This window comes from Vanacampus margaritifer, chromosome 2 (genome assembly GCF_051991255.1).
Source record: "Vanacampus margaritifer isolate UIUO_Vmar chromosome 2, RoL_Vmar_1.0, whole genome shotgun sequence".
NCBI classification, from domain to species: domain Eukaryota; kingdom Metazoa; phylum Chordata; class Actinopteri; order Syngnathiformes; family Syngnathidae; genus Vanacampus; species Vanacampus margaritifer.
The window spans coordinates 4,407,043-4,421,528 of record NC_135433.1 but is presented as its reverse complement, the minus strand read 5'-3'; the positions used below and the strand labels follow the sequence as shown (position 1 = coordinate 4,421,528).

General features: G+C 42.3%; 1 protein-coding gene across 1 annotated transcript in view; it reads right to left on the bottom strand.

Moving 5' to 3' along the window:
* ptch2 (patched 2) overlaps nt 1-12,778 on the bottom strand; it is a 45,996-nt gene extending 33,218 nt beyond the window's left edge. Inside the window, 2 exon segments of the mRNA XM_077559431.1 lie at nt 9,745-9,937; nt 12,229-12,778. Coding sequence (XP_077415557.1) covers nt 9,745-9,937; nt 12,229-12,387 — 352 coding nt within the window. The 5' untranslated portion in view covers nt 12,388-12,778.
* Between the last annotated feature and the right edge of the window lie 1,708 nt (nt 12,779-14,486).

Here is a 14,486-nt window from a genome sequence, read left to right as displayed (position 1 = left end):
AGCCCCGACACGGCTTCATGACTCGGTACAGACCGAATGTTTGGATGATCGTGTGTGGCCCGACGTCAACGCTGGACTCAAACAACCTCAGTCATTTCCTCTCGTCGTGACCCTTCCCTTCCCCTTAAAGCTTAGATTTCCCCAAACTGAAGGAAATATATATATATGAGGCTTTACGCGACGGAATTCTATTCTCTTCTCTTCTGTTCTGGTGGCGTACGGGTCCGGGTCCCCCGTTCCAGGCCACGCTGGGTCAGGCCAGGCCACCTTCAAAGTTCAGTGTGGTAGATTAGCTGGATTAGGGGGGGGGCCTCTGAAAGGCCCCACGCTGTTCTGGAGGAAGACCCGAGAAGAGGAGGGCTGGAAGTGACATGTGGGCTCGTTTTTTTTTTCTTTTTCTTCTCCTACCTGCTACACAAATACCGTGCTACAGAGAAGCGATGGCTGTTTGACCAAATTAGGAATAATGCTAACGTTAGCATAGCATGTACATAGCTCAATCTGGTTGCCGCCAAGTTACGCTTTTTGAATCCATTTCTTCATGATGTGATTCATCAACACGTGAGACACAATTCCTCAAAAACAATACATTGGTGAATATAAAAAATATGTCAATTGATTGTATTTATATGATTATTAGTGCCTGGACCAGGGTTATTATAGCTTTGGAATTTTCATTTTACTTAGTTTTTATTTCGCTTTGAGTTTTGCTTTAAAAATTAAGTTTGTTTTTATTAGTTTTAGTTATTTTAAAAAATGCTTAGTTTTAGTTCATTTTAGTATTAGTTTTCAAAAAATGTGTATTAGTCGTGCGCAATATTTAATAAACACCACCGTAAAATGAAAAAAGAAAAACATTTCGTCTGAGTTCAATGAAAAAGCGACGTCATCTGAAGGTGCTTTTCTATTGGCTGCTGCTAGATGACGTCACGACTGTGTGACACACTTTCAAACGTCCTGATTCTGGTTAAATAAATATGCTTAAAACCACATTTAAAATGATCCCCCAAAGGCAACATGCATTAAATTAATCAAAAACTAAAACGAAGGACATCATAGTTAGTTTTCGTTTTTTTAAAAAGCATTTCCGTTTTTATTTCATTTTGTTAGTTTTTTCGTTAACTAAAATAAGCTTAACCTGGACACGTACAACAAGTCCGCGTTCACATATTTGTTTACCATTTAACCACTGAATTCCAAATCCATTCAAATGAGTTATTAATCGTACTTTTGCCGAAAAACACGTCACGGTCCCAAAAAATTGACAAATCTAATTTGATCATATAAACAGTAATAGAGTATGTAGCACTTTATGTACAACAAATGTTTTCTGAAGCGTTTTACCAAGCCTAATATTCACTTTTTGTAAAGCATATCGGAGCGTACATTTGTAACTTTGTCAACCTATGGAAAGGTTTTCCTTTTTTAGTTGTAAATAACTTACTTTAACCTCCAGGAATCCTGGCCGTACAATGGATCAACAGCAGAACCCAGCGTGTAAAGCAGCTAGCTAGCGCTAAGCTAACCTAGCATGGTTTGTCTGTTCGTCACTGCCTACATGGGTTTTATTGACTGTTTGATTAACACTTTGATAAAATGCTAATTTGCCGGCTAAACATTCCTTTACACACACGTTGCCATTCAAACATTCCTATGACACTTAACGTGACAATATTTAATCTCACTCAAATCAGAAAATTCATCGCCATGGTAGCTACCAGCCTCACACCCAAAGTCAGCTGGGATGGACTCCAGCTCACCTTTGACCCTAATGAGTCAATCACAATAGAAAATGGATGGCTGGATGGAAGTCCACTCTCTCGCATACCCAGAACCAGGACTGGCCCGGTCCAGCCCGCCCCACACAGTGCCGCCCCTCCAGAGCGCGGCTCCACTCCCAAAGCGCCACCCTTTTGTTGTCAGTCAATTTCTTTCAGATGTTTCCCAACAAACAGCGGAATAAAATAAAGCGGGAATCCCCCCCCCCCCCCCCACACTCTTCCTCACAACAAAAAGCAAATGGGCCAAAACGTTCCCAGCCTGTAAAACAATGCCAGACTCGACTGTGGGAGTGGGAATGGGAGGCTGGGAGGGGGCGCAAAAAAAAAAAGAAAAAAAAAAGACACAAGCTGGCACTATTAGCGATTTTACCGATACAAATACAGTGTGAGCCTTTTTTCTCCCTCTATGTTGTACTTGTTGGATAATATAGAAGTCGGAGAATTACGAAAAAAATAAGCGATACGTGTATGTGAGAACGCGCTGTTTCCAGTAGAAAGCAAAATAAAAATAAAAAATCTGTTTCACTTACATTTCTATTCAGATGTGCCAGCGGTGTTAGCCACCACACATAAATTTCCACCGGGGCTGGCATTTAGGCACTTTCCATTTCCATATGTATAGGCTTGCCTCTGCTAATTATGCTAATCGCGGCCAGTGTTGGCCACTGTGAAAAATAGTCACATTAGACACTCCACTGACCGCTAATACTGCTTAATGTGTGGTTGAAACATACATTCATCCCGGCCTGAAAGGCAAAATTTTTCCACGTTGCTGGTCTCATTCAAAGCAGAAATGAATTTATTGAGCCCGGGAATCATTTCTTTCTTTCTTTCTTTCTTTCTTTTTTTTTGTTAACCCCCCCCCTCACTTCTTCTCTTACAAGTACCAAGACAGCATCCACTCTCCCTCCGCATCTATGTTTTATATGACAACGATGTAAAGACAGAGGGAAATAGCGCAAACTCAAAGGTGACTGGTGTCGCTTTACGAAAAGACAAAAGGGCGGCTCCTCGGCAAAAGAAAGAAATTATTGATTGAGATTTCATTATGCCGCTTTTTTTCCTGTGTTGCTTTGTAGCGTTTCAAAGAATCCTCCAATTGAGGACCACAGCCTCTAGAAAACAACAGTAGGAGAATATATGCATTGCACTTATGTGGTGACCGTCCATCCATTCATTTTGTATGACGCCGGTCAATCATAGGACTATGCAAATATTAGGGAATAATCGAGTAATCGAGTATCATTTATCAGTTCCGTCAACTGTATGTAATTGGTGGCTAGCACAGATGCTATTGATTGCTATTGTGTTCCGAACCTTCATATCATAATTCCCCCCCCCGCCATCCATTGGCACATGCAAACGCCACACAGGAAGGCCGGAGCTTAGATTCAAACCCAGAACCAGAAAATGGCGAGCATCGGAGATGCTGTTGATTCAGCTTGAATGAAAGAAGAGCATGATAGTTGCTAATGTTAGCATTATTGCGCTTAAAACAGTAGCGCTAGTTCCGAACAAAGGATTACCTAATGATGAACTCATTCACCCCTTGCCATTTTCACTAGCGCAACCCCTTCGCTCTCGGCTGTTTGACTGGATTTTGACAGATTTTGCAAGGCCCACAGAATATTCTGTTCTATTGCTATACAAGAATGGAACGTACCAAAAGAAAGATTATAGTCTTGTCTTTCATCAGGAAAACCAAGTATATTCGTATCGGTTTCCGTTTTGCAGCAATTAGCATTAGAATATAGCTAAGTCATTATTCACAAACCTGGCCCTGGTTGATCTCTTATACTCTTTTTTTTTTTTTTTTAAATCATTGCTTTAAGCAACCTCTTCAGCTCAGAAGCTGCATCAAAGCCTTCTGTATGTTCTAGCATTAAAAAACATTTAAAAATTGTATAAATAAATTTGTGAAGCATAAAAACATATTTATACGTTTTTGGGTTTGAATGAGTTCATTTTCAAATGAACAAAATGTAGTCAAATAGCCATGCCTCCTTCAACACACCAAGTCGGGAGCTGAATATTTTCTGAATCAGAATCAATAAATTGCGTAATCGGTTAAAAATCGATTATTAAACCCAATAACAAGCAAGCGAGGTGCAGCTATTATTTTTTAGCAACTTAGCATCACCCCCCTCACATTCTAATGTAGTATTTGGAACTTAGAACGTGTATAGCTTTAAAAGGCGGGGCCTGGTCTGGTGAGTGACATGGGTGTCAGCGAATGATGCATGTTCTTAACAGGCTAACCAGTTAGCAAGTCTGCATGCGGAGGCAATATTGAATTAGTTAATATTGGTATGTCACCTTCTATGTTGACAATTGTGCTGTTGTACATGTTCCAGTTTATCTTTTGAAATAATCAAAATATATAATATTATAATAATAAAACAAACTTTGGCCATTCTCAGTTTTTACAATCTCTTGTGACTGTACTAGTAGCATTAGCATTATCATAAAAAAAAATATCCCTGCTTTCGAGGCTGAGATTTTGCTTCTTTTTTTTAATGATCGAATTATTCAAGCCTTCACATCATAATTGATTGTTATAAATCTATAAGGGCAAGTCGAGTGTTTAGACAAACTTGTCATATTAACTAACACGTGTCTACAGTTGCCTGATGTGATGTTTATTTGAGGGGTGGTCCTGCTCCGACTGTGTATGTGTTTTTGGGGGGGGGGGGCAAGGCGTGACTCGAGTTGAAGGATGGAGTGTAAAAAAAGAAGAAAAAAAGTGTGGGGTGAAATAAACTTTTGGAGGTGACCCAGGCTGACTCTGCTCTTGTTTGTTCTCTCTACCAGTGAGGTCTCGGACCCTGAACGCTGGGAAGTTTATTTATCTAGCTGGGGAACCCAGCGCGCACTATTCACCTCCAATAATGCCTCATAGAGCTCCCTTTCTCTGTCCCAACTGGGCCGCTGTGTGCGCTCCCATGAATTGTAGCATTTACCTGCTGTGGGTTGTTTAGAAGCCCCGAAAAAAAAAAAGACGTTTATTTGAGCAAAATCAGAAGTGTTTTCTCTTTCTCTCATCACGGCTCATTTGGATGCCAGTTTATTGTACTGCACATTGTTTACGGTCTTAAGCCCCCCCCCCCCCTTCCAACCCCCCAATTCCGATTTCTCTCAATGTCTTTATGGGACATGTGGTGCGCCTGCTCGGCCTTCTCTCCCCTGCTCTGGTGTTTGGACAGTTGGAATCACTGAACGCGTCTGTCACGGCTCACCTAAAAGTCAGCTAGGAAGCATTTGTCTACAGAAACACTGAGGTCTTTTCTCTCCTCTTTTTTTTTTTTTTACTCCCACAGATGTTTTTTTTTTTTTTCAATAGCAACACCTCGCCACTGACAGAATTGTGACGTTTAAAAAGGAGACGAGGCAAGGCGAAAAAGTGTCAGCGAGTCATAAACTTCCAGTCTTCCTGTCTCAACCATCCCCCCCTCCTCCTGGGTGTCTCTCCTCTTCCTGCATCTCTCTCTTTTTTTAACGACCCCCCCCCCACCCCCACCTATTACTCCCCTGATCAAGGACAATACTGGCTGGCTGGGTCACACGTTGCCAAGCTCAACTTTCACACTTGAAAGCGGGCTAATGATTGTTTACATTATGCAAATGTGGTTTACGTGCAGCATTTTCAAAGGTATGCGGGACGTGTGTGTCATATTTTCTCAGCGGTCTTTAAATCTCTCATCAGACTAAACACCCTGATACTACCGCACAGGTGTGAAGACTAAAGACCGCTCTTGCAGGAGGAAGGAAGTCCGGAATCTCAAGACACAAGTCAGGCTGACAGAGGTGACAAAAGATGACAGTTTGAACGTGTGTGTGTGGCGCGAGGACGCTTCTCATAACAACGCGTCACGACCTGAAGATTGTGACGCCTCAACAAGCACATTCCGACGACATTTCGGAGCCATTTAGTAGGAAAGGGTGTAAAATGATTAGGTTTAAGTGATAGTATTTCCTCACAACATGCTGCGAAAATATCACTGCGGTGACGATGCAAAAAAGTGGTTCAAATCTATTAAGTTGTTTTAAAAATTACACATCTGTATTTTGTTACGGTAATAAATTTTAAGCACACACATTTTTATTTTTATTTTATTTTAGCAAAAAAATGCTGTATTTTACTATTTTATTTTTTATAGTAGTAAATTTATTACAATATTAACAACTATAATTTTAATGAAATAAGATTGTTATATTTAACTAATATTCTAAATGGCAATACGAAAAATGCCATGTTTTGCCTTATATTTTCTTGAAAATGCTATACGGCACTGTAATATCTGATATATTTTTATTTTATTTATTCTTTCAAGTACAATAACAACATAAAGTGAATACAATTTAAAGGAAAGAAATTTAAAAAAAATTGGGCAAAAAAAGAAAAGAATTTATAATATATAAAATATATTTTAAAGGTTAAAATCCATAGTTGTTGAAAAAATGTAATAAGTTACTCTAATAAATGGGACATTTTTATTTTTATTTTGCATAATTTAAAGCATTTTAATTATTTAAGACAAGTATGTATATTGCTTTGAAAATGCTATATTTTTTAATATTTGTAATCATTTTTTTTAAAGAAAAAGCTAAATGAAAATAGGATATAGCTTTGTTTTACCTTAATTTAAAGTACAATTTAAATAAATGTAACAAAAAATAATTGAATTTAAAAAAATAAAAAATAAATAAATGTAAATGAATGCAAATAAAATGAAATGAAATTATTTTTAACGATATTAATAGCAAATTAAAAATACTGCATATTTTTACTTAAGAACATTTTTTCCCTTATAAATGCTATATTTTACAATATCTGGAAAATCATGAAATTAAAGATTTAAAAATGAATATATTTATTTTTAACAATATTAATAGTGTATTAAAAACACTGTATATTTTTGATTCTTTTTTCCCTTATATATGTTATATTTTACAATAATATCTGGAATTTTTTCATTTTATTTATTCTTTTATAGGTAAAATCACACCCTAAATGAAGAAAACAGTTTTACGGTCAAAATAGCAGCACTTTTTTTTTTTTTACTCCAAATTCTAGTCCATGACTTTTGACTATATATTATTAAAATTGTGACGAGGCAAGGCTCCACACTGCCCCATTTATCCAACTGCTGTGGCTCTTACTATTAGTCGACACACGCTCACACAAGCCCCCCTAAAAGTATCCAATTTCCAAAAACCGAAACAAAATTCTCCGCCGCCCACGCTGCGATATCGTCCGTCTTATCAGCATCCTTTTGTCTTACTGTTTGTGTGCATCCGTGTGAGTGTTTACTTGAATTTGTGCGTGCGAGAACTAACCTCTCCTTGTCCCACAAGCACTTTACTCGCCATTGAGGCCCCGAGCAGCTTTGTGAATGGGCTATTGGTGGAAACAAGGCAGGCAGAAACTTTAGAAACATGGCCACGGCCTCTTAAAGGCACAGCATTCCTTTTCAAGCACCCCCCCATATACACACACACACACACACACACCGTCGCACTCTCCCTCCTCACTGCCCCTTTCTTTCCTTCGGTCCCACAGCAAAACAACTGGCACACAAACGTCTAAACATCTCTTTTAAATGTCCTGGCCAATTAGCTCAAGAGGTAATCCCGAATCTTGACACTATTAAGAAGTGAAAGGGAAAAGAAACAGGGACTACTTTTGTTGCTGTTGATAATGAATATATCTTGACAAATAAGGCTTAACTATGAAATATCGAGTGTGTGCGACTTCTACGACGGCGCCGGCTTGACCCCCCCCCAAACTTCCTATGCTGACATGGTGGGCCGAAAAAGGCCCTATAGGGTCTGTTTATATTCACCAACTGCTGTGGCGCTTTTAGAGCGTGCAAAACAGGTGGGTAAACTTCAGCTGCATTCACTTAGATTTTTTTCTACTCGTGAAGGAGGAGGAGGTAGAGCAGGAGGCGGTGGTTTAAGGGAGGGAGGGGGGGGGGTGCTGCCTGCCTGCCTGCCTGCCTCGCCTCTTGTTGAATGGAATCCAAGAATAGTTAGGGACCACACAGGGAGCGTGTGTGTGTGTGTGTGTGTGGAGGGAGGGGGGGGTTCTGACACCCCCCCTCAGCACCCTCCTCCTCTCTCAAAGATGGCTAACCATTCACACAGTCCATCTGCTGCAGGGATCAGCCCCGGCACTGAAAGCCTGGGGGTTTAAAAGGAATTTTGGCCAGTGTGAAAAACCAAATAAAGCTGCTTCTGCCCCAGCAAAAAAAATAAATAACGCGCAGATAACGTTGACCCAGCGGCGGCCCGGACGGGAGATAGCGTGCGCGAGGTGCGACGCGGTTCGCTTTCCACTTGACAGGAGACATGAGCCGGTCGCAGTGATGAAATCATTCCGACCGCGTAAATGCACTGAGTGCTGATCCATCAATCGTGTCTTGATGCAAATTGAGGCCACTGATGGTTTCGGTCTCAGCTAGTTAGCTGCCTAAAGAAGCGCCAGCATGACGTCAGCTGTGGGAAGTTGAGCTCCATCCGCATCCAAGACCCGACGCTGAGCTCACGGCAGTACAGAGAGAGATTCTCCCTTTGTTTCAAACATAGACAGCGTCTCATGAAAGTAGCAACTGATAAATCAATTTAAGGGGCCGCAGTAACTACAATTACAGGAGGTCTTTGGTTTACGACGGTGCCGGCGTACGATCATTTCGCAATGAACAAGTTTGTGTGGCGGCGTAAGAATATGTGGTCATCTGGCAAAAGACGGTATGCTTAGTTCTCACTGAAACTGACAGTTTTAGATTTGATTGTTTCATATTTATGGCCGAGAAGTCATTTTCTAACCAATATTTATTGTAACTATGACTTTACTAGCATGTTAGCATATGTTAGCGATAGACTACACACTTTTAAAACAAAAATGACACAATTTGGGTCAAAAATTGGAACGACCCATTCACTTGAGTTAGTTTGACCCAACCCAACAAAAAAAATAAAGTTGGGTCAAATTGACCCAAGTCACAGAGTCGGTCCAATTTATACTCAAACCCCACATGCTCGCGGTTCCTACCTTCTTACAAAACAGTCATAGCCTTTTCCAACCCACACCTAGCTGTCTGTCCTAGCCCCCCGTCCCCCTTTCCTACCCTTCATATCGTACCAACCTATCCTATACACCCTTAAAATTTCTGGGTCCAAAACCCCCAATTTGGGTCAAAAATGGGACCATCCTGCTACTTGGGTGAATTTGACCTAACTTTACCCGACAATGGGTTGTTTTGTAGAAAACAACCCATTGCCGGGTCAAATTGACCCAAGTAGACTCAGAATGTTGGGTCAAATTGACCCTCGGTCCAATTTTTGATCCAAATTGGGTTATTTTGACCCAGCAGTTGGTGTAAGGATACATAGAGGGCACAAATAGTTACTACCGTACTTCCTGTTTTGTTAGAAGAAGACATTAAAGTGTTTTTAGAATTAGCCCGTGAACCGATTATCCACTATCTACCATCAAATTTTAAGACAGTTCAACATAACGTTTCGAGGTTATGAACGCAATGAACTAGTTTGTGCAGCAGCGTAGAAATACGCCATGACACGGTACAGGAAAGTATGTTCAGTTACCACCGTCACTTATTGCCGTGATTGTTTTATATATATGACGTAGAAGTGTTTTACATACAATTATTTACCGTAATCGTGACTTTACGACTGCGTTGCCATAGGTTAGTGGTTCCGGCTTACGTCACCTCCGTAAGTAATGGAGCTCCGTCGTAAACTGAGGACCTCCCTGCAATTTTAACCAAACAGACACTGAATCTGTCAACGTGACACCAAAAGTGCCGCCCCAATAAACAGGGATGACACAAGCTCACTATCACCGTTAAAAAGCCCCCATTGGGACAAACACCAAACAGCTCGGAGACCAATAAAACAACACGGGAAGCACGGCGGCCTCGCCCAAGAAATGTCAACTCACCTTCCACCCACAGCTGCTCGATGTCCGTCTCGATGGCGGCCACTCGGAGTCCCACCGAGAGGGCGCCAAAAACCAAGAGTCCGATGAAGAGTACCTTCCCGCAGTGCCTCTGGATGTGGCAGCCCAGAGAGAACAGGAGGGCCTGGAACCTGGCGCGGATCCACAGGGGGGCTTTCTGGCCTACCGCCTTCCCCTGGACAGGAAGAGTGGAGGGGAAAGGACAGGTCAGGACGGATTATGATGTACACTGTAAACCACAAGCCAGATACCAAAGCCTCCCCTAATTCCTTGATTTCTGTTCAGAACTAGCCAGAGGCAAAGGCAGTGACGATTGTGTAATATGAAGGGGGCGATCGGTGCGGAGAACAGATTCGCAAAAGGACAGCCTAGGGTCCAGATCTGAAGGGGCCCCAGTGAGACGACAGACTATGTATGACCCATATCAGTGACAAAACAATGGCACTGCAGTTTAGATACTCCAACGACAACATGTCACAAATCTTCTGCAACGGGACCTTTTTTTTTTTTTTTAGCTGTTACTGACTGGTTGTTAGTCGAGGACCCCAATAGATGGCTGATATTGGTCCTGATCGAGGACACAACCACATGGAGGATTCAGGTTCCAGGTTGACTTTTTCAGTTATAGTAAAGTAGAGGTATAAAGATAGCTTAGTTTATTTGTCGTCCTGGTTAATGTTTTTGGGGGGCCTCCATGAACCTTCTTGCCTGGGGCCCCCAGGGGTCTAAAATGCCCCTGGGTAAAGGACAAGAACTGTATGAAGGCCTAGTCTGTAAACAAACACACATCCCTAGCATTGTTTATACCCTCCATCCATCTTCTATTCTGTTTATCCTAACTTGGGTCGTGGGTGTGCTGGAGACGACCCGAGCCGACTTGGGGCGAGAGGCGGGGCGCACCCTCAACTGGTCGCCGGCCAATCGCTGCGCATCATTATTAGACATTATACGCTGAACTGCGGTTCCATGGAGGGCAACACTCCACATGATTTGACAACATTCTGCAGTTTAGGAGCAATCTGCGGCTGTCGGAACCCGGCATCCGTCACGTGAACCGGATCCAAAGCTGAGGCAGGATCTCCCATGACGCAACGCAATTAAAGACGAGTCGCGGGCCAACATCGGGCCTCCGAATGGCTTCAATTTACACACTGGAAGTCCCGAGCGTTCCACATTAATCAAGCCGGTTACTAACTTTTCTGCATCTTCAAAACAAGCCTGCAACTCATCGATCTCGCTAAATCGTGCGCATATTTGCTTGAAATTTCCCTCGCGAGCGCTGCAACTGTCACCGCTGTGTTTCTTTCTCTCCACCATCCACACCCACCCCCCCTCCCTCCTCTCCGCGGCGCTGAAACGCATCCAAGCATCCGGGCGGTCCGAAAAGATGCTTTGTCAGATCAAACTCAATCAGTGAATTCCTTCACAGGACCCACCGCATTTCCAAACAAGAGCCTGGCGGAGCCCACCGTGCTGCTCCGAGAGGCTGAATGAAGCCAGAAACGCACGCACGGGAAAAGCAGGATGTGCGACATTAGAACAACACGGCTCGTCGATAACCCTTCGAAAATCCTTTAGCAAGCAATACAAGCGTTTTATATTTCTTTTGGGAAGTTGATAGTTCTGAAACCATGAGCCCCTTCTACAATTTCCATCTTCATTGTACCTGTTTCGGGTGCAACAGCACACCTTTGAGTTCAACGAGAACAAAACCGGTTATAAATGGAAAACCATACCAGGGTCCTTGGAACTGATTGGCTTGCCTAATGTGCTCTACTGATAGTTTGAGCAGGTACTTAAACCTTGAACTCTTCAGTCAGAGATTGGCATTTTTGGGCTTGTTAAATCACACATGAGACTTCTTGGATGTCCCCCTCAGTTTAGGACTAAAATTTGCATGAAACCCCCCAAACAACAACAAAAAGCTGCCTTGTGCACAAATTCTCATAACTCATGTAAGTTCGACGAAGTTAATGTGATGTCAAGGTTTGACTCTTTGGTACAGTTGTCCATACACGAACGGGACTAGTTGGAAGTCGGCTCCCGGTGGACTGGTTTTGGGACCCCCAGTAAGACTACATTCTAAAACTAACAAAAAGCTGCACTCGTTAACAAAATCAGTTCATTCTTGTAAGTTCAATAAAGTTTTAAGTGAAGTCCATCCATACATTAGACTTTTTGGAGGTTGGCTTCCACAAGGGTTGGTTTTGGGACCCCCAGTAAAGGATTACACACTAAAAAAGCCCGCTTCTATTCAAAATCTTTGAAGTTAATGCTGAAGTCGCTAACTACACTAAAAAGTCAAACCTTGACATGAAAAAGTCCAACCTTGTCATCCATATATGAGACTTCTTGGAAGTGGGCTCCCACAAGGCTGGTTTTGGGGCCCCAAGTAAAACAAAACAAAACATATCCTCCCCAAACCACCCTCAAGCTCCCCTTGCGAACCAAATCCTGGATGATCACCTTTGAAATGTGTTTAAGTGCGAAAGCGGCGTGGCAGTAACCGCTTGCTCTCCGGAGCGCGTCGGCGTCGGCGGCGGCGGCGGCCGGCCGGGAGCGCGCGTAACTCGGGGGGAACTCTCCGAACACGCCGGCCCCTGGGACCCCGCTATCCGAGGCCATGGTCCGAAGAGGCTTGGGGGGCGAAGCGACACACAAAGCGGCTGCGGTTTCACAGAGCGCCGCAGTAATCCGACATGGGAGAGGAGCACCGAAGAAAGTGTCCGGCTAGTCTTCCGCGGAGCCGAACGAGTCGCCAAACTCCATCCCAACATTATGCGCCCAAATCCGTAAAGATCCTTCAGTCGTCATTCGATCTCGGAGTTGTTCAAAAACACACACATGCAAGAAAAAAAAAAGAAAAACTAAAAAAGAAAACAGCGTCTCAGATAGTACTGGTCGTAGTTGTAGCGGTGGTCTTGCTGGTGGTCGCGCGTCACGTCTACCTCCGATCGCGCTGCGGCAACATTTGGACGAGCTCGCCTCTCGGCGAATCCTGAAAAGGGAGCTTTGATGGAAAAGTGCCGCGGCTCCCATTGGCCGAGGAAGAGGCAAATTACTTTGCAAACATCGCCTATTATTAGCTGCTAAGCAACAGCTCACCAAAGTGGAGGGAGCGAGCGAGAGAGAGAGAGAGAGAGAGAGAGAGAGAGAGAGAGAGAGAGAGAGAGAGAGAGAGAGAGAGAGAGAGAGTAGGGACGGGAGAGCGAGGGAGAGAGAGAGAGAGAGCAGTGAGACCACCCAGGCTGCTGCTGCCTGGGCTGGGAGGGAGAGAGAGAGAGAGAGAGAGCGAGAGAGAGGAGGGAGGGAGGAAAGGGAGAGCGAGAGAGAGAGAGAGAGAGAGAGAGAGGGGAACTCTTTCAATAAAGCCCGCACACGCACACTTGCTTGCTGGCTGCATGTTTGTGCACATTACTCCTTGTTTGTACACACCATTCCCACTTAATGCACATTATTCAGTTTCCCTCTTACTTATTTTATTCAGACTTTTTGGACACTGTTATTGTACATTGTTACATGTTAGTGTACTGTACATTATTGCCACTTTAGTCCATGTTTGTGCACGCTGTGCCATTAAAAGAGCATTAGTGTGCGTTGTTTCATTTATTCTCGTTTGCATGCAATTCCCTCCACGAGCGCAAAGCATTTTTGGTTAAGAAACAGAAAAGATTTAAAAAGTGTTGCGCCATCATTGTCTGATTTATCAAACATTGGAACTTCATTTGTGTAGTGGTCTCTCCTAAAAAGATATAGCTGAAAGAGAAAGAAAGAAAGAAAGAAAGAAAGAAATCACTAACTTATTTTTAAATAAAGTTTTGACATGATTGACAGGTGGCCTATACCACATTGGGTCGAACCATTCTGCTATGGGGATAATCAGGTATTTTTAAAAATTCATTTTAGGAACTTGTATTTTTCCGAAATATTTACATAATTGAATAATTATTTTTAAAGGACGTTTTCATGGATGCTTCATTTGAAATTTATTTTAAAATCTGACTTACCCCCATTGGAGAACCGCTGGTGTATATTTTTCTCTGTTAGGTACATTAGTCCAAGTTTTTATTTATATTATATAATTATAAGTCATTATTGCCATTAGTGTACATTATTACTAGTTATAGTTCCATGTTAGTTTACATTCTTCCTTATTTGAGCACTTTTGTTTGTGTGCATGATCACATTTTAGCTTAATAGTACTTTAGTTTTTATTCATATTCTTTTAGGGTGATATTTATCATCTGTCTAGAGGCTGCAGATGAAACAAAGCCTTCTGGCGAACTCTAGCATATTTACATAAATCAGAAAAAAAAAAAAAAGATTTATTGGCAAAGTATGTAAAAACCACACAAGGAATTTGCCTTCAGAGTCACAACCCGTCTGAGAAACATGAAAAATAACGTCTAATAGAGGCAGAACAAGAAGCCTGGTGGTTCGCTAGTTAGCGCCCCTAGTTTCTTTGATGGAAAAAGGAGACACGAGCGAGGAGGGAGGCTTCATTTCGTCATTTTCAGCAGAAAGAAGTTTCTATTTTGTCTATAATGAATTTTTCAATATTTTTCCATGCACAATTAATACCTTTAAAAACACGACTTGCTGTCGAATGAAAATGACATCACATGCTCAGTTTGCAAATGTCACATGACCAAATGGTCGTTACCTGTGCACCTGTGATGTCATTTTCAGTCGACAGCAAGTCGTGTTTTTAAAGTTATCAAATG